Source organism: Ammospiza caudacuta, chromosome 24 (genome assembly GCF_027887145.1).
Source record: "Ammospiza caudacuta isolate bAmmCau1 chromosome 24, bAmmCau1.pri, whole genome shotgun sequence".
NCBI classification, from domain to species: Eukaryota; Metazoa; Chordata; class Aves; order Passeriformes; family Passerellidae; genus Ammospiza; species Ammospiza caudacuta.
In genome coordinates, this window is record NC_080616.1 from 1,870,293 (window position 1) to 1,883,612 (window position 13,320).

A 13,320-nucleotide genomic window follows, 5' to 3' on the forward strand; every position below is an offset into this window, starting at 1 on the left:
GATCTTATGGTTCTCCAGCCCAGCTGCTGCCTGCCCAAGACGATTCCTCGGCCACCCAACCCATGAGTGGGCACCGGAGCCTCAAGAGGCGATGCGGGGAGTCGCACCTGGAGGGCCCCGCGGGCTGCGGCCACGGCCCCAGCGCTGCCTGCGTGCTCAGCAAGCTGGTGCAGCTGCCCACGCCGCCCCTGTCCAAGCACCAGCTCAAACGGTTAGAGGAGCACAAGTACCAGAGTGCCGGACGCTCCCTGCTTGAGCCCCTCATGCAGGGCTACTGGGAATGGTTAGTGGGAAGAGTTCCAGCCTGGATTGCCCCCAACCTGATCACCATCATCGGACTGTTAATAAATATATTTACAACTCTGCTATTAGTATGTTACTGCCCGACAGCTACAGAGCAGGTGAGTTATGGACTCCTGGCACTCTTTTTGTTTTGGTTGCTGTCACTGGTTTTGGATGGGTTGTGGCTTTGGGGAGAGCCGGTTCTTGCTGTTCAGTCCACAGTCCTCGTCTTTGTAACCTGTTCTCTGTAAATGTTCGTGCCTCTCTGTGATGCTGGCATGCAGAGAGGGCATGTGTGGATGCTGAAGTGAGCCAGCAGTTCCTGGGGCCAACACACCCACATGGAGCAGGATCTGACACCGAAGCAGCCATGAGGGACCTGCTGCACAAAGCTCAGCCCTGCCAGGAGTTGGAGCAGTGGCTCTGCAGCTGCCTGGCCTGCGTGGCAGGAGGAGTTGGCACCTGTTTACTTTCTGTGACCAGAGCAGGGCAACTCCCCCTCAGCTCAGGGATCAGAGTTGCCACACGAGCTGGGTGGGTTGGACATGCTGGGGCTACACCGGAGCCAAGGCACTGAGCTCTACAGTAGTGCCACTTAAGATATCAAAGCTGGTGTGACCAAACCCAGCTTAGTGAGCTACAGGGACACCTTCCTGGGCCCCACAGCTTCTGTGTCCTGGCAGTTCAGTCAGGACTTTGGCACAGCGTGGTGGAGTTGTGTTCCTGAGCTGTGGTTGTGCTGTGAGAAGGCCAGATAAAAGTCAGTGGTTTTATTCTTTGTTCTGAATGCTCTAAAACTCCCCAATTGCCCTGAGCAGAACTGTTTTAACCTGATTTCAGGGATACAGAAGTCTTTTTGAGGCATTTCAACTTCCCTCTATCACCACTTACCTCATAAGGCATTTGAAGAATCATTTTTGTGCACTGGAAGAGTTTTCACTTGAGTGTTGAATCTTAAAAGCTGCTTTTGTGTGTGTGCACTGAGAAAGGGAATTATGTGGTATAGAAATGTGTTACATACCACATGGCTGGGAATGTCTCAAGAGTTCCAGCTTTTAAAACATCTGAATTCCTTCCTAACCAAGTCTCCCAGCTGAGGTTGGGAATCCAGCAGGGCACAGTTTGTTCCCCACCAGTCTCCATAATCTCACGTAGGTTGGCACAGTCAGCACTGCATCCCTGCTCCACATATGACATGGGAAAGGGATGTTTGCCTCTCCTAGAAATCTGTTGAAATAGATTGTTTCACAATAATCTGTGGAATTTGGCAGGTGTAAAATAAACAGTGACTATTCAGTTTGAGCAGGGAATACTTGGAGCAGCTCCTTCCTTTTCCAGGCTGTGGCATTGCGGTGTGTGTGTTGGTTTAACTTGTGTTTACTTCTGAGCAGGGTTACGTGGGGGCTCAGACTCTGAAATCTGGTCTGAAAGAGAGACTTGATCTCTCAGGACCCCAGAGCTGGTTTGGGTCATTAAACCAGAGCAGAATTTAGAATTTGGAGAAGAGTTGTATCTTCGTTGGTAATTAAACTTCTGAAGTGCCCAGGAAGTGCACTCAGAGCATCAGAAATTCAGTGTTAGCTGAAGGCTGCTGTATGAAAGCACTGTTTGGTGTTTAACAATTTGAGAAATAGTTTGTGTGAGGTGAATGAGATTTTTTTTCCTCACTTGAACTGAAAAATAACTTAGTGCTGAGGCAGCTTTGACCTGATCAGATTTGCCACATGGCACAGCATGACTAGGGAGGTGCTTTTTAAATGTCAAGAAGCTGTGTGGGGAAGATAATGGGGCTCTGAAACTCCAGGAGCAGAATTTCTCCTCCTCCCCCCAAACCACTACTGATTTCTGATGTAGATTTTCTCCTCCTTGTAGCTCAGCCTTAGTTCTGCTTTTTTTCAAGGGTGACTCCTCCCTTCCTGTTGCTGAAAGGTGCAGCCAGGGCAGTTGGCTGTCACTCAGGGCCTCGTGCAACCAGAGAGTAAAGGAGATACAAATACTTCCTGCTTAGCTGGGAGGACCCAGCTGGAAAAGTGCTGACTGATGGAATGATACCTGAGTTAAAAAAAAAAAAAAGGAAAAATTATCTGGATAAGGAGAGAGCTGTGAAATCTTACTTGGATATAAATAGGTCTAAGTGGAAACACCTACACTGCTCATGAAAGGAGCTTTTAAGAAAGGAGAGCCAGCAGATTGATTTTTAAGTTTATAGAGGAACCTTCAGGGTGAAGCCATTTAACTTAAAACATGGCAGATTAAATCTTTACATGAGAGATAAAAATGAGAGGGAGTTGTGTGGCATCAGAACCTTGGCTAAATGTGGTGCTCTGCTCTTGGGTGACACATTTCCCCTTTCTCACCTTGTGCTGTTTGTGCAGACAGTACTGAAAGCACATCACAGCAGCAGCTTTTGGGGCAGAATGAACTGTTTTGGTAAATGGCAGGAGCAATGCAAATTGTAGAAGGAAATGCATTGAAATTGATGTGCTACAAATTAGTCATGGTTTTCTTGGTGTGGTCTGTAAAATAAAGGTGCTTGTAAATGCTCACTTCTGTAAAGTGTGTCAGATGTGAAGATTGCAAAATAGCCAGTAATATCTGATTTATGGATGTGTAAACGCAGATGGAGTAATGGCACCTCCCTCGCTTTTGTGTTCTTAATGGTTTATGCTTCAGAAAGCATAAAAAAGCCTGGATTGTATTCTTTGCTCCAGCAGGGCTTTGGCATTGTTTGTGTTTCTGTCTGAGTAGAAATCATTTTCATGGATGTGACCATTAAAGGTTCTTAATGTAGATTTGGCAAAGCTGCTGGTGCCTCGTACTGGAGGGGACACTTGGTGGTGGAGGGGCTGTGCTGCAGAGCTCCAGAAATGCTCTTGGACTCAGTCTGGGCACTGGTAGTGACACAGCTCTCAAATGGTGGTGGACTGGTGAAGATGAACACTGTTGAAGTGTTTGTGACAAAGCTGGGGGCTAAAAGTTCCCAAGTTTCTGAAGTCACAGTGACAACTTGCATATATTTAATGTAACTTTGTTATGCACTGCTTTGAAAATGTAGTATTACAATTTTTCCAGCTGTACGGTGCAACTTCCTACTTCAGAGCAGGGGCTGCAGCTATTAATCTGTCACTGGTTTATTTACATTCCACATGTAACAACCATTCTGTCTGTCCTTGCAAGGACCAGATGCTGAAAGGTCCCTGGGTGAGGAGGAGGATGTATGTGCAAAGGGAAAACTGTTTTGTCAGGCTGTGGGACAGCTGCAGGCTTTCTTAAAGAGAATTTTATCTATTTTAAACCTTATTGTGATTGCCTTTCTCTCTTAGGCACCTCCCTGGGCATACATTGCTTGTGCTTGTGGCCTTTTCATCTACCAGTCCCTGGATGCTATAGATGGAAAACAAGCAAGAAGGACAAACAGCAGCACTCCGTTAGGAGAGCTTTTTGATCATGGCTGTGATTCATTGTCCACAGGTATTGTTGTCATTTTTAATTGAAGTAGGAGGATTAAATTGCTCTGTTTCAGGGATCAAATCTGCAATACAATAAAAAAAGCTTCTTTACTGAAGAAAGGACAACTGATAGTGTTGAGTGTATCAATTTCAACCAAGAAAGTCACCTTTCTTTCCATAGAACAGTGCTCTGGATCAGCTGAATGTCTTCTCTTGTATTACATTGAAAACAAAACTAAGCATGTGACTAATTCAACCTGAGCCAGCACTTCTATATGATGCTTTAGCAGAGTCTTGGTTCTGAAGTATTTTCTGTAAGAAATTGTCATAATACTCTGCTATATTATTTCATATTGACTTGATACAGAGTGATACCAAGACAGGTCTAAGCCTAAGCAGTGGGACTCTACAAGTCAGAGTTTAGGATTTGAATCATGTAGGTAATTTCCTGGGTAGGTGGAGTTCATTGAACCAGTCTGAAGTTTAACCCCATTGCAAAAAAAATTGTAAAATCATAGAATATCTTGAGTTGAAAGGGTCCCACAAGACTGAGTCCAGCTCCTGATTGGATGTTTTGGGTTCCTTAAGCTCTAAAGGTCTTAGGCTTTAAATTTTATGAATTCTTTATCAGAGTTGTATATGGAAAGGGTGGAGGGGAAAGCTTAGATATGTTACTCATCCTGAATGTATCCAGACCTTTGATTTTCTTAATGCCATCAGAGAAATTCGGAAGACAGAGAAAAATATCTGGCAAACGCAGGAGAAAACCCCAAAACTTGTTGCAGGCTGCAGCTGCAGGAATTACTTGAGTCCCTTAATGACATTAGGCATCACAAGGAATAAAAATGTAGGAGACTTAGAAACCCTTAATATTGATGACTTCTGGTAACTGATATGGATTGAAATGTGTTGTGCAGCCTGTATATTTGTAAGTGGAAGCATTATACCTATGAAATAACCGTGCCAGGATAAACCTTCCCACTGTCCCTCCTCTGGGCCCTGTTGTTAGCTTTGCTTCTGGTGAGGATGCTTACACACATCCACCCTTTTCACTCTGTGACTGATTTTCTCCTGCAGTCTTTGTGGTTTTGGGAACTTGTATTGCTGTGCAGCTGGGCACCAACCCTGACTGGATGTTCTTTTGTTGTTTTGCTGGGACGTTCATGTTTTACTGCGCGCACTGGCAGACGTACGTCTCGGGGACGCTGCGCTTTGGCATGTAAGTACCTGGCTGAGAGAAAGGGAAATGCACCCTGTTCTCCTGAACTGCACCTTGTGTGCCCATAGTGCAGCTTCTCAGAGCAGTAGCAAATTGTTTTTATCCATAGTGACACCCTTAGAGCTTTTGGCAGGTGTTGGATCTGTAATTAATAGTGAATGTCCCTTAGCTTGTGTTAGGAGTGGTAGAAATATAATTTTGGCCAGTTAGTTAATTAGAGCTTTTGTTGTGATGTAAAGCTAAATAAGTAATGGAAAGTACCTGCTGTTTTATCCTAAGACTGGAATGCTTTGGTCAGATGGTGGCAGTCTGGCTTTAGCATTCATTAAACTCTGTCTTGATACTGCTTGATTGTGATGTGCAGTTATTTGTTAATATTAACCATAACCCTTAAAATATACTGTATTAATTGCCCTTGTGCCTCCAATTTAGAGTTCAAGAATCCCTTTTGGTTAGTGCAGATCATGGTTCTGTCAATAAATGGAACCAAAATTGCAATGCCAAGAAGGTCAGGAGCAGAAATCCTGTTTTCTGCTGGAGGAGGCTGGGTGGGAGGTGCAACACAAGGGCTTGGTGAGCTATGGGATTCTCTAACCTTAATAAGGAAATAAATGTATTCTATGTTGAGAATTTATTCTGTGTTTGCAGAGTAAACAAACACATTTCTAATAAATGTACTGGAGAATTTGTTTTTGCATCTGGAAACTGAAGTTTGCCCTTAGTTTGTGGGATTTTGAAACAATTCTAGAACAACTACATACACATGTCTACTAGACTGTTATTTATGGTCTATAATTGCTAGTTTATAGGCTAAAACAGTATAAATGTGAGTCTCCTGTATATGACAGCTTTTATTGGCAGGATACTGTTTCAATAATGCAGATGCTCTTGAGAAACTTACGTGTTTCTGCTTAAAAATTTAAGATGTTGGATCAGTTTGAAATGTCTATTAGAGGAAGAAAAGAAGAATATCTAGGCTTCTCTTCCAACTCTGGCTACACTAAAGCATATTGACTGAAACTATCCCATTCTGGTACTTAAATCTTTAAAATAAGACATGTGGTTCAAATACTTTCCTGTTTTAGGAGTATCACTTTCATGTTGTACCAGAAGTCTGAATGCTTTTAGCTCCCTTCAAACTTTACAGGGCCCTGATAATCAAAGATTTCTGGATATTGATCAAAGAACACAAAAGCCTGACCTTGGCATCTGCTTGACTTTACAGATAGAAGTATCAGCCTCCCCAAACTGCTGCTGTGCTGCAGAGAAGTGTTTGGGTCAGTGCTGGTGCTGACTGGGACATTCCTTTGTGAGGAGTCTGTATGTTGGAGGCATTTTTCAGCAAATTTGATTTTTCTGCCTGGCCTTATAATAATATAAGAATGTGGTGGCCATTAATATGCAGCTAATTCATACAAGGCAATAAGCACCTAAATGTTTGTAGCATTAATTTAGATAGCACAGCACTATGTAGTAAACATATTTGTTCCTTTTTTGCCCTCTGTCACAAGGTTAATAGACTGTCATAAGCTGATGTTCACTTTAATGCCTAAACCATGAGACTATTTATCCAGTTAACAGATTCTCACTGTTTGACACTTTTTAATGAAGCTTTCATTTCACTAATCTAAAACCGAAAAAACAGTATTTTATCAACTCTTTCAGATTCACTGCAGTGCACACACTTAGATATCCTTAATCCTGAATAAGTGGGCTCAGAGACAGCTGTAGAAAGGAGCCAAAAAGATCCTTGTGCACAGGAGCTTTTTCCTGTCTGTATCCCATGTTGTTACTCTCAGAGAGAGGGTGTGGTAGTGCTGTTTTAGGGAATGTGACAGTGGTTTTGACTTGACTGAATTCCGAAGCAGCAGGAAAGAGTAGACAGCTGGTTATCACTTACTCTATTTGTGGTATGTCCAAGAAATTGTATTTCAGTGCAGAGAGAGCTCGATAATGAAATGGCTTGGAGAAGAGCAGAGGGTGCTAAAGGGAGAGATTGTATTTCCCTCCTTCCACACAGGCCTAAAGTGTTGAGTAATAAAATCAGCCTGTCTTGCTGGAAAAGTCCATCTTAAAAAAAAACCAGGGAAATTAGTGTGTCAAACAAAGTGTGTGCTCGTGGAACAGCGTGTGGTTTGTGTATGGGGAAGGGATTGCAGCTCCAGGAGCAGCTGAGGGAGCTGGGAAAGGGGCTCAGCCTGGAGAAAAAGAGGCTCAGGGGGGGCCTTGTGGCTCTGCACAACTCCTGGCAGGAGGGGGCCGCTAGGACAGGGTCAGGCTCTGCTCCCAGGGACCAAAGGACAGGACGAGAGGGAAGGGCCAGGTTGGACATCAGGAGGAATTTCTTCCTAGGGAGGGGTGGTCAGGCATTGGAAGGGGCTGCCCAGGGAGGTCTGGTGTCCCCATCCCTGCCCAAGGAACAGCTGGATGTGGTGCTCAGGGCTGGTGACAAGGTGGGGATCCATCAGGCTGGGCTCGTTGATCCTGGAGGGCTTTTCCAACCTTAACAATTCCATGATTCTCTTTGGTGTCACTGCGCCAACCTTTGCAAGTCCCTGAAGCTGAGCAGAGCCTGTCAGATTGCAGGGCAGGATCAGTTCCCCTGAGGGAGGAGGAAATGGGATCCATTCTGTGAGGTTCCTACAGATTCTGCAGGTGGACGAGGAAAACTTTGTTCAGCTGGGCCCAATTACTGAATCCATCAGCTGTGTAGGTTCTTCATCTTCTGCCTGACAGCTGTGGGGGATGTCCCTGTGCTACTCCAGGATTTAGAATAATCAGTTGAGTCAGTAAAGTTCTATGATCTGTCTCCGTCTTCAATTGATCACATAATTCCATTAATTATGATCCTGGCAACCACCACTCTTCAAAAAGCAATTGGTGTTGATTGAACAGCTCAAATAGCTAGAGGTCAGTATTGCTTAAAAATTCCCCAGCAGGAAGCAGGAACTGTCTCAAGGCAAGTAGGGCAGGCTCCAGGAAAGTCACTGTAACAATATCAGCAGTGCAAAGGCAGCAGGAAACAGCAGGGATAGAGTTAAATGCAGAAGTTTTACTTAAAACACCTGATCTGGGAATGATCTTATGGAAAACAGGAGTACTCAGCACATTTGAAAAAGAGAAAGGTGATTTTGAATGGCAGAGAGACTTAGTATTGAAGCAGCCCAAATAATGACTTTGTTCTCCTGACCTGGTTTCCAGCCCAGGAACTGGTTTGTCTGGGTTGTGGGTTTGCTGTGCTGCAGCAGGGGATGAGCTGAGTCATGTATTGGGGCAGCTGTGCCATCACAGGGGCTCCTCTGCTTTGGAAACAGAGAATTTTTTCCTGCATATCCCAGAAATCAAACTGCCAAGCTGCAATGGACTTCCATGTGTCCTTGTGGAAGCAGATGAGAGGTGCTTCAGGAACATGCTGCAGAAAACAGATCATTAGGGAGTACAAATCCTGAAAGGATTTTTCCGATGTTATCTGGAGCCCAGATGTGATCACCTGGTTCTTCCCCAGTCCAGCGTTATCTCACTTGGATTCAGTAGTGGTCCTGGTCCCTGCAGGAAGTGTAGGAGGAGAAGCAAGTGTGTGCAGGCTCAGGATGTTCCAGCTGCTCAGGGTCAGAGCACAGCCTGACTGCAGGGGCTGTCCCACATGCAGGGGCTATCTATCCCTGTCAGAGCTGGATTTTGCAGCACAGCTTGGAATCACAGAACCATGGAATTGGTTTGAATGGGAAGGGACATTAAACTCATCCAGTTCTGCCCCCTGCCATGGCCAGGGACACCTTCCACTATCCCAGGTTGCTCTAAGCCCTGTCCAACCTGGCCTTGGATGCTTCCAGGCATGGGACAGCTGCAGCTTCTCTGGGCATTCTGTGCCAGGGCCTTAACACCCTCACAGGGAAGAATTTCTTCTCAATATCCCATCTAACCCTGCCCTTTGGCAGTGGGAAGCCATTCCCCCTTGTCCAACCTGGATGTCTCTTGAGAGACATGAGACACAAACTGCTCAGGTAAAGTCCTGGTGCATTTGTTCATGATGGAAGTGCTGGAGGTGCTGAATCATATTGAAATAACCTAGTGGGCACTGAACACTCAAGGGTCTATCCAGAGACATGAGGGCTGTACCATGGTCTCCAGCATTTCTCCTACAAATTATTGCATTTTCTGGTTTATTACAACCTTTTTTAATTAAAATACCATAAGTTGTGATGGTAGGAATTATAGCTGTGTATATATGTGGGTAAATATAGACGCAATGAGATGGAAATTAGTTTCCAAGGAGGCTTCACAAAAGAATATCATAAATAAGAGATGAAGAATCAGTTTTTACCACCTTTCATATAACTGAAAAGTCAAACATGGTTACACTGCTGTTTGAATAATAACCCCCAGAGAAAGCAAAATAATTCAGGCTGCTGCCTGAAACATTCCTGTTCAGTGACTCTGGAGCAGCTGTCCTGGCCCAAGAGCCTGTGGGATAATGGGTTGGTTCACCTGAGTCCTATCACCACTGCTGCCAGTAAGGTCTAAAGGTGAGGTGAGGAAATGGGGGATTTCAGAAAGCTAACCCAACCTTCCTCTTCAGCCTCAGCAGAGGAGGAGTTGATGTTCTATCTTGCATAGACAGCACACACCAAATACTGACATACAGGGATGGAAGCCTTCCAAGTCAGACTTTAGCACACTGAGTTCTTGCTCCTGGGAACAGCCTCAGCATCTCCACTCTGAGATAAGGCAATCATTCCTATGATTGTAGAGCTTAAAACTTTCCAACACTTCTTGGAGAACTTGTATACGCAGGTTGTTTACAGAGGAGAGTCTGAGGCTAAGTAGAGGCTCTGTTGATGTCAGGGGATGTTGGGTTCTCTGTACTTGCAGGCAGGATGTGTTGAAGTGTCTTTGTGGTGGGTGTGAAGTTTGGTGTTGGTAACCTGCACCTCCTGCTCCCTCAGTTGCACTGGCAGCGTCACAGAAACTGCAGCTGGTGAGGGCTCACAGAAAAGGTGGGGGGTGGTTTCCACATCCTCCTCCTCTTCCTCCCACAAGTCCTTAAACAGCATTTTCAGCCACAATCCCATTGGTCATGTGTGGAGATGCTGCTCCTGATTGTTCTGATAAATTGTTGGAGTTCTCACTTTCCTGTGAAATAATGAACTGCAACATAACAAGCATATGGCTATTGCCTACCCATGCAACTTCTGTGTACCTCTGTGAGCAACAGAAGGAAAAATTTGCATATTGATACGTATAATAACAAGGAAGGGGGCTTATTTTAAATTATTTTTCCTTTAATTTTTAATATTATTTTTTCCTTAACATGAATTTCCTGGTGCTGGAAATAATTCTACTTCATGTTCTCATCTTTTCTATACAGTTTGCTGTATTCACACTGTTGTATTTTATGGCATCCAAGTGAAACTGCTGGATTGGAATGAGTTAGGATAAAACTCTAGTAACTTTATAACGAAGTGTTTGCACTTCTGGCATGTGACTCTCAGCCTTTCTTTCTCTTGTGTTCTGATGTTGAACATTCTTTTCTTGCTGCTGTGGTTCCCCTAAGAAAACAGTCCTTTGTCTCCTGCTCAGATTCCCAGTTCATTGCTCAGCCTTAGTAATCCCACTTGCACGCTCAGTAGATATGGACAAGACAGATGGAAGAACCATCATTTTCCAGACCAGAGAATTAACTGGTAGATGGATCCCTGTAAGTTTTCCAGGCCCGTAACTTCTGTTTTCTGTTGAGGCAGGAGGGTTTTTCTTGTCTGCTGTGATTTGGGACTTTTTCATGGAGTTTTGTGTGTTGGGAGAAGAGGAGGAGGATGATGCATAAACCTCCACCGTAGTTTTACACAGCCTTAAAAAGCTGTATTAGATCAGCCTTGTGTCTGGAGATTGACTTGATTTCAGGGCTGTCCCCAGTGTAAGTGTCTGTTTCCTGTTGTCATTGGCTCATTTTCTCAGGGCATTTCTCCATTTGAATTCAGTTTGTGTTCCCTGTTAGCACAAGGAGGGGACTGACTGCAGCTGTCTCTGAGCCCTGAGCCAGTGGTGGCTCTTGAATTGTCTAATGATTTGTTTAGTCAAACAGAGCATTTTAAGAATTGCCCATGAAATACACTCAGTAAATTAGCACTGACAAGGGAATATTCTGGATGCAGCACTAATCCCCTGTGTGTTAATTGGCTCCAGACTCAGGAGCCTGACAGGGTTCCCAACAGAGCAGGCCCAGGGATTGTCAGTGCCAGTATCTCTGTGGAGTGAAGCACATGCCAAGGTCAATGCCCCTTCTTGAACTTGCCAGGTGATGTTTAAAAGACAGGTCCATGTCTGAATTCCAAATATCACCTAAAATAACATAGGAAAAAAGGACTAGAAACTGCAGCTGTTGTGAAGCACCAAAGTAGCTGTGGGGTTTGGGCATGGGGCTTTCCCTTCCTGCATTCCCTAAAATACCAACTATTACTTCTGCTAGCTATTTACTGTGTTATGTACTGTGATAATTAAACTGAAAATGCTTATCAGGCTGAACTTTAGTGGACCCTCTCCTCAGGCCTGGTGTCTGCATATCATCACTGCACCTGAGCCCTGCAGTGGGGCCACAATGACCTTTCTGTGCTGCCCATTTGAAATCCCTTGGCATGGTGGGTGTCTGTTCCAGCACACTCTGATAAGCACAGCCATAAACAGGAGCTGTGTTCTGGCTGACCCTGCTGCTGCTGCTGAGTTATTTTCTTTTTAAACTAGATGGTTTGAATTTTAAATTTGATCCCATTTAAAAATCTTTTTGTTACGATAAAATGCAGATTTATGGCGCTGTATTAGGAGAAAGGGTGGTTTCCGTGGCTCTGTTGGCTCCAGCATAATTTTATCCCTTTCTGTCAGGGGTGAGAAATAAATAGATACAGAATGGAGTGTCATTACCCCTGAGCAGGGGTCCAGAGCTCACTTCTTGGAGCATTATTTGACAAGAAGCTGCATGAGGAGGGAGGTGAAACTTCTTCCTTTTCCTCAGAGGTGTCAAACTGAAATACAATCTGCATTTCTGCTCCACTGAAACATGCAGGAGCAACTTCAGCTAAAGAATTCATATATTCAGTGTTGTTTGCAGACACGAGCATGAGGTCAGGAGATGAGAGTTGTGGATTGTGCTTGGTTATGGGTTTTATTCACCATGACTCAGAGCAAGGAATTTCATTTATTCCCTCATGCACACACAGAATGATTGTTTTTTCTCATGTGTTGGAGTGATACGGTAAAACTGTAAACTGCAGAAGTTCTGAATGAAGATTTAAGTGTGTAAAATACTCTGTGCGTTAGAATGGTTTTGTTAATTCATTAATACCCCTGGGTTTTGTGATTGTTAATCCCTCCCCTGAATTGCCCTTTGAGTCATCCCCATCCTAGATTTTTTCCTTTATCCTGACTGAAGATGTTTAATGGTTCCTTCCCCTTCAGAGGAGTGCTCAGGACAGAGCTCTGAACTGTTTCTCTCCCTCACATGTAGATTTGATGTGACAGAGTCCATGCTCTGCACTGTGGCCATCCAGCTCCTCACGGGCGTGCTGGGGCCCTCGTTCTGGAATTTCACGGTAAAGCCCTCGCTGGGCAGCGCCTGCTCGGGCCAGGGCAGCACCTCTGTCATGCACTGCTCTGGGCAAGGCAGCCTCTGCAGCGTGTTCGTGCTTCCTCAAGGAGGAAAAAGATTTCAATGAGTAGGAAAAATTTGATTTAACTGGAAACAAATTTTTTGAAAGCGTCTCATTTTGTTTAAAACCAAAGCAAAACCTGCCTGTTCAACAAAAGTTTGATTTAAACTTTTCTTTTTATCATGATTTTGGCTTCGCCTAAAAGCCAAGCAGGGCTGTGGAAGCAGCTCTAAGTGTGGGTGTAGAATATTGTTGGAACTACTTTTTTAAAACTTATTTTGTTGCTGCCATTTCAATACCTTTCCACCAAAAAAAGGAGAATTTCTTGGCTCTTTCAGGGAACTGTGTCTTGTGTAATAACTTAAAAAGTCTGGTTAAAAATGTCTGGTTTAAGCTGTGCAGCTTGATCCCTGTGCTTGTAGCTTCATGAAGAAGTAACTTCCTTTCCAGCTTGTCTTTATTTTTAAAATGCTTTTCCTTATGTCTGTGCTAAATAAGTCCTTTTCCCCTCTAGTTTGCTAGCCTTAAAGACTTTCTCTTCCTTATTTCACCTCTTTCTCCTTTTTTTTTTTTTGTTTTTTTGCTAATACATGGTATGTGGGTTAGGTCCCCTCCCAATAAAATGTTATCATTACAAGTGGATTCCTTGAAATATATCATAGATTATGATTATTGTTGATGCATTTTTAGTCTGGACTTTTCCTTGAAATATTTGAGGATATAAGAATAG

General features: G+C 44.0%; 1 protein-coding gene across 2 annotated transcripts in view; it reads left to right on the top strand.

Annotated features, from left to right (window-relative positions):
* Nucleotides 1–13,320, top strand: part of CEPT1 (choline/ethanolamine phosphotransferase 1) — a 31,852-nt gene that overhangs the window by 1,486 nt on the left and 17,046 nt on the right. Inside the window, exons 2-5 of one of the 2 annotated variants that reach the window (XM_058819363.1) lie at nucleotides 1–401; nucleotides 3,606–3,753; nucleotides 4,809–4,950; nucleotides 12,449–12,533. In XM_058819363.1, coding sequence (XP_058675346.1) covers nucleotides 63–401; nucleotides 3,606–3,753; nucleotides 4,809–4,950; nucleotides 12,449–12,533 — 714 coding nt within the window. In that variant the 5' untranslated portion in view covers nucleotides 1–62. The remainder of the gene's footprint in view (nucleotides 402–3,605; nucleotides 3,754–4,808; nucleotides 4,951–12,448; nucleotides 12,534–13,320) is intronic. The other variant, XM_058819362.1, reaches the window with a different exon arrangement.